The following is an 11,372-nucleotide window of genomic DNA, read 5'->3' on the forward strand; positions in this document are numbered from 1 at the left end:
GAGTGAGAAAGAGGAGGAGGAAAGGAAGACAGGAAGAGATTGAAAATTCCTTTGATGTGTTGGTTGATTCAGCCTGCTGTTTAGAACGCAGGAAGGTATAGTAAACATCCAAGGCTCCCACAACCACAAGCTTTGATCACAGCCACACTGAGAGATGATGCTGATGACGGAATACTAAAGAGCGGATGCTGCACACAGATTAAAACACTGATGCTACTGTACATAAAGAGACATACATCTACAGCACATAAAAACACGCGTAATCTCTGTCATTTTCACTGTGGGACGTTCTAAATTCTGTTTACACAAGCTCTGATTGTGGTCATGTCTCTAGAATAGGTCTTTTACATCCAGTTGTGAGGCAAGAGTCAAAAGACAACTTCTCCAGCAGCATTTGGCAAGCCTAACTCAACATTCATTTCACCGAATGAGTGGGGAGAATCTGCGAAACATCAGGGGATTAGGATCTGAGCAAACCTGCGTATCATCGCACAGGTTTTCATACTACAATGTCAAAAACAAATGGATTAACGTGATGGAACCAAAACTAGGACAATGCGTAAAAATTACACTAAACAACATGAACAGAGATCTGTTTTTCAAACATACTAATACATTTTTATTCAACTCAGTAGTAATTTGCTTTATTTTAAATAAAGATCATAAACAATATGTTTCTGGTCATAGTTTGCGTTGAGGATCAGTCTGAGCTACGACCATGCCAGATTTAAAATCCTTTAAAGTCTTTAAAATCCACTGAGGCACAGACATTTTTGTGTTGGCCAAGATCGATTAGCTGTGACGGCCATTTAAAATTAGGTTGACTCCAAAAGTTAATCAGTAGATATCAATCTAATCGTTATTTTTTAAAGTAAAAATAAAACTCCATCCAATGGTCTATTAGAACTTTGATAAAAGATACACTAAATCCAACAGTTAAAGTGGGGGTTATACAAATCCAACTTTTATTTTGAGCTTTATATCATGTTATGATGACAGTCCCTCATCAAAAACAGACCCTGAGTGTTGCTTTGAGTCACTCATGCATGCTTGAGAAATCCTTGAATCTCCTGTGGTAGCCATGTGGAGCTGCCTATGCTTGCTGGTACAAAGAGTTACCTGTTTACCCAAAGCTCCTCCCTGGAGCTCAGTCCCCAGCTGAGCTCCCACCCCACATAGCTCATCCCCCATGCCTCACCCACACAACTCCACTAGACCTGGGCTGTTGAGATTGTACTCAACCACTACTTCTCACTCCCATCCTTTTTGGATTTAAAAAACACCTTCACCGAGGAAATGTAGTTTTGGATGCCAAGGAGACTACCCTCTTACAATGCTCCTACAAAAGGTTGTAAACAGCATGAAGCATTGATGTGAATACATGCTGAAGTGGGAGTGTCAGAAACGGTAGAAGATTCTTAAAGATACAGATGCCAATTAGAGCTTATGATGCAATTCAATTTTATTTTTGATAAAGCTTTTTCATAACAACTGAAGTTACTGTACTTACTTGATTGTGGTATAGAATGAAAATTTGTGCCTGGAAAATACATAATATCTTGCCCCCTTATTGCTAATGTGTTAAAGGGATCCCAGATTAGTTGTAACATTAGACTTTATATGATAAACATATATTTAACTGTAAAATAAAGACTGTAAAAAACTGTAGGCTGTTTAGTTTTTATATTACACGGATGGGGCCATTTTATTTACACACAAAGCATTCTGGGTAAATGATGGCATCAACTAGGTCATCGGTACGAGGCTGCTAGCGAGCTATATCCATCCTGAAGGTTAATCTTGGACAATATCTGATGATCGACTCTTTTAAATGAAACCAGAGAGCGTTGACAGAGAGGAGAAGGTAGAAATGACTCAGCCTGGAACTGAAAATATGGATGGAGGACAACAGAGCTGCTTCATGGAAGAAGAACCTCAGCTTAGCCTGTTAGCTTTAGCGTTAGCCCTGATGCTAGCACCATATATATGTATTAGCTCAGTGCTACACATTCTCCTCTCGTCACTGAGGTCCTCCATCCACATGACAGAGAGGAAAGGCAAAAACAACTCAGCCTGTAACTGAAAATATGGATGGAGGACCTCAGTTTAGCTTGTTTGTTGCACTAGCGCCGAACTAATACGGCAATATAGCGTGAGGGCTAGCATGAAGGCTAACAGGCTAAGCTGAGGTTCTTCTTCCATGAAGCAGCTCTGTTGTCCTCCATCCATATTTTCAGTTACAGGCTGAGTCATTTCTACCTTCTCCTCTCTGTCAACGCTCTCTGGTTTCATTTAAAAGAGTCGATCATCAGATATTGTCCAAGATTAACCTTCAGGGTGGATATAGCTCGCTATAGCAGCCTCGCATCGATGACCTAGTTGATGTCATCATTTACCCAGAATGCTTTGCGTGTAAATAAAATGTCTCAGTCCGTGTTAAAATATATTTTAAAAATTTTACAAAACTAAACATCCTGCAGTATTTTTACAGTCTTTATTTTACAGTTTAAATAAATCTTTAAGCAACAGTTAATTTCAAAAGCTAGTGGCAAAGTTTTAAACAAACTTCTTGCACAATCAGTAAGCATTCAGTAAAAAAAAGTTTGAGCTCAATCTCAGCTACCAACACACTACATTTTAGCACAATGTCAATAAAATTCACTGAGTTGTAGACATTTTTGTGTTTAAATTGCCTTGCTGTGGCAGCCATCTTGAATAATAAGATTAACTCCAACAGTGATTAATTTCTGTGAGTTTTATTCAAATACATGCAGTGATTCATGAGATAATTTGCTAAAGGTAAAGATAAACAAACGCATATGAGAAAAAAAATTCTCTTCTCCTTCACCGAAGGGAAATAACAAATAGCAAGTTAACTGCAGCTGTTAACAGATTTTTGTTGTGGCTGATTTTCCTGGACTTTGGTCGCTGCAATAAAGTTACATCCCAACCAATGACAAAAAATGAAGCTTAATAATTTAAGCTCATTTGTATGAACCCCAATGTGAAAAATATTAAAAACTAATTCTTGTAGAAATCAAAACATGCTCATACTCTTCAGTAAACACACCGCCAACACACAGGTTTGTTTTTATATCCCCGTGGGGACTGTGGATTGACTTCCATTCATTTACTGGTAATTAACCCTGACCATTTACCCTAAAATTAACCTCACAGGTAAGCTACCTGACCCTAAAACTAACCTAAACTCAATTCACACCTTGGTCCTAAACCCCCCACCCCACCCCCCACCCGAAATTAGCATCCGTACCCAAGCATTGGTTCTCATGATGCACATTCGGTCCCGACTAGGCTGTCTGTTTCTGGAAAATGGTTCCCACGATGTAGCAAAAACATGCCCACACACACACACACACACCCCCCCACAGGAAGGTAAAACAGATTTCTTTCTGTAAAGGGTCATGTTACAGGTAAACAATCAAAAGAGTTGACATGTATGGTTGAATACAGGCTGAAAGGCTGTTGCTGCAGTGTACCATTGATTCCTCGGGGGGAGACCTCTGTTAGTTTGAGTCCACACTCCTTTAAGAAGGAGATGGCGACCTCCACACTGTCATCAGTTGGACGCTCCAGCAGCAGAGTGAGCATCTCCAAACACAACACTTCATGGGCCTAAAAATTAGTCATCGGACAGAGAGGAGTAATCACAACTTATAGTTGCTGAACGTGAACTTTCCATTAACAGGTAAGAAATTAGCACCTACCACATTCTGGTTGATGAGATGAGCCACAAACTTGGAGGCTGTCAGGCACTGTTGCTGGAAAATTAGATACTGGATTTAGGACAAAAATTTTACAGCTAAAAACAACACAGCACAAAACATACCTTTGAAATATGAAGATAAAAAGTGTAGCTGTGATAAACCACATTTCACACACTCAAACAACTTATGAACAGATTGGACAAACACTAAGTGCATCACATAAACACACTCTGGACGGAGTTCAAAAGCTGACACTTTTTTTAAACTCCAATTTCATTTTTATCTCAGTGGATTGGACACTCCTGACACGCNCACACACACACACACACACACACACACACACACACACACACACACACACACACACACACACGTTTGTTCTTCTATCCTCACAGGGACTTTCCATTGACTTTTATTCATGTACCGGTCATTTCTATACCTAACCCAGCCATCTACACCTTATCCTAAACCTTACCACCCCAGTACATACCTGACCTAAAACCTAACCTAAATTCAATTCACACCGTAGACCTAATTCACACCCCTGACCCGCCAACAGTATTTCCCCCAACGTGGACCAGGCTTCTATCCCCATTAGGATGAGGCTGTGTGTACCGGGAAACTGGTCAAAAATCGTCCCCACCAGGTAGCAAAAACATGCACACACACTTTTAAAAAAATGAATGATAACAATCATTTTTAGGCATTTAATTTAGAATCTGTAAGTGAAGAAAAACAACAAACAAAACTAACAAAGAAATAAACAGAACTGATAAAATCCTCATTGACCTCCATCTTTAATGCAGGCTCATTACTCGTTGTTTCCACGTTCTCTGTCCTTTATCCTCATCCTACACTGACTCCATTTCTCCACTTTACTTATTTTGTTCTTTTCGTCCTGTGCTTTTGTTCGCATTCTGTCCATCACGCTCTCTGTTTCCCTCCCCCGCCTTTCCCCTTTAGTAGTTAATCAGAGCTGATTGGGAGCAGAGAGACCTGCGAGGAGCTCCCCAGTGGATCAATGCCTCTAAATGATCTGCTCAAGGATCCTTTTTAGAAGCTGCAAACCGTGCTCTGATAGGGCACCGAAGCATGAATGTGCTCATTTCACATCTAACTCACTTCCTAATTTGTCCTCTGGGAGAGCGATAGGACCACCATTATTGGGATAATTTGTCCCAAAGCTAAATATCCCACCAACCAAGAGTGTTTAAGCCAAAATGTCTTCATTTCAGGCAACCAATTACTGCCAAAGTGAGTAGGAAAATGATGAACTTGTTTTAAAAAAATCTATCTATATGTTTGTATTCACCGCCTGAGATTGCCCAAAAACCAGTTTTATTTATTTAATTGAAAACGTTCTCCTGCGTCTCAAATTTGTCGAGCTTCGAGAAACAAGATTTGATAATGCGCCGCAGCTGAAATTCAAATTTATTCTACGTGGTGCATTTGAAAGTAAATTGATCTTGCAGGCAGAGAGCGCTGATGATAATGACAAATGCCAAGAGAAGTGGCAGCTACAGATGTCCACCAGGACATTTGATATAACACTGATTAATTTAAACACTCTGTAGAAAGTTAGAGATGTTTCTCAAAGTCAAACTGAGTAAATAATGATGCAAAAACGCAAAGATTGTCAAGTCATTCCTTTTGGGACACATACTTATGCAGAGCCAGTAAATAAAACACGTTATGAATATATATTTTAAATTATTCATGAATCAGTTACGTGTGTCAGGGATTGTGGTTAAACACCAAATAATGATTACTAAAGTACTTTTGTTAATTTAAGACAAAAGTTGTGTTTTGTTGTAATTTATAAAGTTTTTAAAACGTCTGAAATAGATTACCTGTCCATTTTTGTACCCATATTATTGTGTTGGGAGTGGACTGACCACTAACAATGGACCTCATCAGAAACGGTGTGAGAGCCTGCCTGAGGTAAACAGCACTGTACAAGAGTGTAGCACTGACAACCCTTTACGCAGTGCTTCAAAAAACAATCAAAACAACAGTAAAGAAAGAGGATGACCATCAAAGCCTTGTTTCATTTCTCAGACCAACCCTTCTCCCTGACGGGCTTCTTCAAATTCCTCGGCACATGCATCAATAACGTTTTGAAACAGAGCATCAACACCACATCATCAAAAAGGACCCAACATCCTCAGGTACTAAAAGGTATCGTGTCAAAAAGCACCTGCTGGTCCACCTCAACAACTGAAAAATATGATCTAACATCATCTGTCTCCACAGTGGAAGCCCTGACAGTCACACTAAAATCCTCACTGAAACGTCCATTATTTGATGAGAACTTACCAAAGTTACCCCACTGTTATTTAACCAGACCCTTTCATATACCAAATGCACCATATTTGGTGTTTGTGGCAACCTATGACATCTGTTAGTTGATTGTATGAAGGGGTGTTTGCATTAAGCTGAAGAGGATGAGGATCTCAATCTCAAAGTGATGGTTGGCTGAAGCAGGAAATGGATCGATGGAGCGAAACCTCATCAGCAGTAATGAGGGTCTGTCGTGATGGGGTTGAGCCAAAGGGCAAAACTCTCAGTTCAATGGTCAGTCTACGTTCAACCCCTTACCTACGTTCATCACACATGGATCCTGACTGAAAGAATGAGATTCTTAAATAAAGCAACTGAAGCAGAGGAAGTGGACCTTCCTCCATAAGGTGTCAGGGCTCAGCCTTAGAGATCAGGTGAGTTCTGTCATCTGGTGGGTGGGGACTTGGAATAGATATTCCGCTGCTTTACATCAAAAGGAATCAGTTGAGGTGGCATCTGATTAGGATGTTTGTGATTAGGCATCTTTTGGGGATTTTCAGTGCAAGTTGGCCTGGTTAAAACCAGACCCTTGTCCTTCACTTTGCTTCGTACGAGGGTCTGGATTCGCGGTCATAGAGAAGCGATTCCTGCTGGAGGCGTGGCCTCTGCTGAGTGTCGCTGTGAAAGAAGTTAAGCTAAGAAGCTAACCAGAAATCGCGAGCGCTGTAAACAACTCTACTGAGAGGAGAGAAGTACTGAGCCGAACGAGACGACTGTAAATGAGAGCTGCTGCTTTGTCAGACAAATTTAATTTAATTTGGAAGTCTTATCAACACAGACTGGCTTCATTCACTTCCTCCACTGTCGTATGCTAAACTAACTAGCAGACACTGCGCAGAAAATCAACGTTGTTCAAAACGCCGCCTTCTGTTTGCTGATTGGCCCAGATAAAATAAACTACAAGCAGACACTGCACAGAAAATCGACGTTCTGTTCTCTGATTGGCCCGGCTAAAAATCTGCCAGCGAAATCCTTGTCTATGGGAGAAATGCCAGACGGAGCAGTGAAGGGAAACTAAAATTGAGCGGAACTGCATAGGAAGGCAAGGGCCAGGCTGATTATTGTGATTATTTCCTTATAAATTAGTTTCCGTGGCTTCATTGCCTGTTGTCAGATCCTGAACCTCGTGTCTACATGGCTTCCTTCTAACATTAAATAATGTGATCATATAACTTAAATATGTCTTCCTCTTTGCACTGGATTTATCATACTGTCAGTCTAACTGGTGATTCCATACATTTCTCATTGTTTACATTTGTAAAACCTGATCTGGATTTCCCCATTTAGTTTTCCTAGCAAAATCTGTTTTTCAAAACCAGCTGCTGCAATATTTTTCATTTAATATTTTCAGATTGGGTTTATTCAGAAACAAAACACTGACAAAAGCAATTCTGTACAAGTCAAATGTTAAAAATAGCTCACAATAGTCTTGAACAACTGTAATTTAATTATTGATTGGATTACATTTTGAAACAATTACATCATCTAACTAAGCAAAAGAAAAGAAGTACAAGTGGGATTTATTTATTACATTGTTGTTACTGTCTGTCAAAAGAAACAAAAGAATGCAACAACAGATAAGACAGAGGAGTCCAGAAGTCTAGAGACAGACTGCCTGTTGTTGGATTTGTTTTTTTTTTCCTTCTTGTTCACAATAACAAAAGGATTGAATATCCACAGCCTTATCCTTTACGAGTGACTGTTTCACTCCGGTGACTCAAAGACTATAAACAAAAGTTCAGTTCCCAAATGAGCAACACGGGCACCGAGGCATTACCATAAATAAAGCCTAGCTTTCATGTGAAAAAAAACATACGTTTTAATGTTTTATAGCAACGGCTGCTGAAAAACATTCAAGCCGGCTTGAGAATTTTCATACTTTTATTTTAGTTCACAAGTTCTTTGACTGTGTAGTTGATAGAGGAATGAAGCATAAAACACAGCAAATATATACAGTGCAGTTGACTCTCCTCAATATATATTTACATTTTTTTCTGAAATAAATGCTTTAGGGGTTTGGATAATAATGTGTTTTAATGGCATCCACACTTCTCTTGAGTACCATCCCACTAGGCTTCATTGATGCACTCTGACTGCATAAAAAAGCAGATTACCATTAGCCTTGACTCATAACTCACTGAGCATTATTAAAATAAAATTAGTTATGCATACTTTTGTTGGAACCAGAGGGATTTCTATGGATTTTCTTCTGTTTTTTACTCCAAAATAAAATAAATGCCTTCAAGGATATTTTTGCTTTTCAGTAAAATGAGTCAGACACACTTTAAACATCGTGTGTCAGAGATCACTTATCGCCCATGACGATGATTATGGTTCTGCCTGTGTGTTTGTTAGTGTGTCTGTCTGTTAGCAAAATATCCCAAAAAACACAGAATAAATTTTAAAGTTTTACAAAGAAATGAAAATATTGTACATCTACAAGTAATTAACTTTTCGATTTTAACCAATTAATGACTGGCTGCCAGAGCCAAAAGATCTTAAAACACAGAAATTGCTATAATTTAGTCACTTTTACAGATAATACCTTAAGGTTTTGTGTGGCTGATACTGACCCTGCACAAATATTTTGGGCACTAAAAGATAATACTAGATAAGACAATACTTTTATTAACATTTTGTCTTTACCTACTGTAACTGATGTCAACTCTGTTTATCTTTTAGTAAAATATCTCATGAACCACTGAACAGATTTTTATGAAACTTTCAATAAAAGATTATTATTATTGGGTATACTTCTACAGCTGATGACCTCATGGAACCAATCCAGCTCAAGACGGTCATCACAGCTACTGACTTTAGAAACGACAAACATGGATAAAATTCTGACAGTTTGAAAGATTTTGTGCTAAAATTTGATGTGATTGTCGCTGACAGTCATTCACAACACATTATTCCAAGTGCTACACATGAAACCATGAGCATTCATTGTTGGAGTCAGTCCTCCTGTTTGTCTGTTAGCAAAATATCTCATGATGAACCAGTACACAGAACTTAATAAAAGTAATAATTAGATGTACTTGTACAAATGATTACCTTTGAGAGTCAACATGAATCAAGATGGCAACCACAGCTTATCAAACTTAGCTAATACATAAATATTTTTTTCACATATATTGAGTTAATTTTAGTGTGGTAGTACCTGAGAGTCATCTCAAATGCATTCTTTAAGCACAATGAGCTGTAGCAAAATCAACTTAGGCAAGTAAGTGGTGGATGATGAATGCTACCTTTTTTTTTTTACCTCCGCCAAGGGCGAGGTAATGTTTTTGGTCCCGTAGGTCTGTCTGTCTGTCTGTCTGTCGGTCTGTCATTCTGTCATTCTGTCTGTGGACAACATTACTCAAAAACTTGTGCACGGATTGTAATGACATTTTTATCACATGTGGGTACTGGGCCCAGGAACACACCTTTAAATTTTGGTGATGTTCCAGATCACGATGCAGATACAGGAATTTTTTTTCTTTGAACACTCTGAGATCGGCAAAGCTGTGATGCTTTCACAGGGCGTGGATTTCTAAGTGTCCAGCAGACGGCACTGTAGTATTGGTGTGCCCCTTTGTAACTCTATTACAGAATGAGAGAAATTGGTCTTGGCGGAGGTTTGCACTCTCCGAGTGCTTCTAGTTTGTAAAGTGAGAGTTTACAACATATTTAATGTGGGGGCACTTAATATAAATGTAACTAACATTTTCTAATTAAATTTAATTGAATACGACTATTTTCATGTTTCACATTCTGGTTTACGTGGAAGCTCATTCCAACTTTTTTTTGTTCTGTGCATTCATACAGAAATCCAATAACAAAAAGGAAGTAAATATTCATAGTTTTTCAGAGAAGTATAACATTTTTTTTTCTAGAAATCATTTCTGTTACAATCAAAATGTATTCAAGCAAACCACAAACCCCTGGCCACCAGTTCCACACACACTCCTGAGATTGTTTGTGGTTATTTTTATTCATGAAGACCATTTTTTTATTTATTTATTTTTTATATCTTTCAGGTTCTGGCATGGAGAGTACAGAGTGGCGGTGAACATCAACGACTATCTGGACATCTACTGTCCGTTCTACGAGGGGCCTCCGTCCCACGGCCGCATGGAGCGCTACATCCTGTTCATGGTCAACCACGAGGGCTACACTTCCTGCCAGCACAGGATGCGCGGCTTCAAACGCTGGGAGTGCAACCGCCCCACCGGTCCCGACGGGCCCCTGCGCTTCTCCGAGAAGTTCCAGCTCTTCACTCCCTTCTCCCTGGGCTTCGAGTTCAGACCTGGGCACGAGTACTACTACATCTGTAGGTCATCAGCTGAGTGTTTTTGTGCGTGAAAATCTCTTGAGCAAGCAAAAGACTGCTTGTCATGCAAACATGTGTGTGTGTTTGGATTTTATCCATGCTAAATATTCATTTGCAAACAGTATGTAAATATGCAATCAGTGGAAGTTGATCAAGAGAGTTTTCAAACACAGACCAGCACCACCCGGAGGCACGAACAAACACCCCTCCCCCCTCTTGTCTCTGGTTGTTGATGTATCTGTCGAGATCATAAGTGGTGTGCTCAGCAAAGTGGTAAAAATGTCACCAGGGGTACTTTGTAATCATTTTTATATTAGCTGTATTGATGTTTCTTCTCACTTCAACAAGTGATGTATTAGTGTCACAAATGGGCTTTGCACCCCTGAGAAGGTTTTTCTTTTTTTTTTTTTAGAGCAGAGTTAAAATTCTATCATTCCTCCAGCTCTCACAGGGCAGACAGACTTTAATTTACTTATAAACCGTTTTCAGACACACTTGGTACCAGAAGGATGAACTTTGTTTCTTTACGTTCAGACAGTTTTGTACGAGATCATTGGCTCATCCTAAAAAAATAAACATTAAAATTAACTTTTTAACCCTTCTTTTACATGGGAGAAAAGGACCTATCATGCTTTGAAGGAATGCAAACACCCACGGCCTTTTTCTGACAGAATTTTAAACTAAGACCATCTTGTGATGAGAAGGAACAAAGTTATAGCCATTTTGCTCAAATCTTAAAAGGGCAATATTATGTGTTTCTCAGGCATACATTTAAATATATACCATAATTTAAATACTAATATTTAAATTATGGTTTAACCATATTAAAGTATCTATGTCACCTTTAGTTGTTGTTAAAATGCTGTTTTTATGTTTAAATAGAAAATAAACTTATCTTCTCATCACTTCCTCTTCTAAACGCCTTGAAATTGGCCTCTGTCTCTTTAAGAACCACCTTCCACTTCTGACTCGCCCATTTCAGTGTGTGGGTG

At 39.0% G+C, this 11,372-nt stretch overlaps 1 protein-coding gene and 1 long non-coding RNA gene across 4 annotated transcripts in view; one reads left to right on the top strand and one right to left on the bottom strand.

Moving 5' to 3' along the window:
- efna2a (ephrin-A2a) overlaps positions 1-11,372 on the top strand; it is a 220,526-nt gene that overhangs the window by 183,026 nt on the left and 26,128 nt on the right. For all 3 annotated transcript variants that reach the window (XM_014021295.1, XM_014021293.1, XM_014021294.1), the window contains exon 2: positions 10,088-10,380. In XM_014021295.1, coding sequence (XP_013876749.1) covers positions 10,088-10,380 — 293 coding nt within the window. The remainder of the gene's footprint in view (positions 1-10,087; positions 10,381-11,372) is intronic.
- Positions 3,408-3,947, bottom strand: LOC106526653 (uncharacterized). Its single transcript, XR_001311282.1, has 2 exons — positions 3,726-3,947; positions 3,408-3,633 (listed from the first exon to the last, which is right to left on the bottom strand). It is a non-coding gene; the product is annotated as an uncharacterized LOC106526653 (long non-coding RNA).

Source organism: Austrofundulus limnaeus, unplaced genomic scaffold (genome assembly GCF_001266775.1).
Source record: "Austrofundulus limnaeus strain Quisiro unplaced genomic scaffold, Austrofundulus_limnaeus-1.0 Scaffold286, whole genome shotgun sequence".
NCBI lineage: Eukaryota > Metazoa > Chordata > Actinopteri > Cyprinodontiformes > Rivulidae > Austrofundulus > Austrofundulus limnaeus.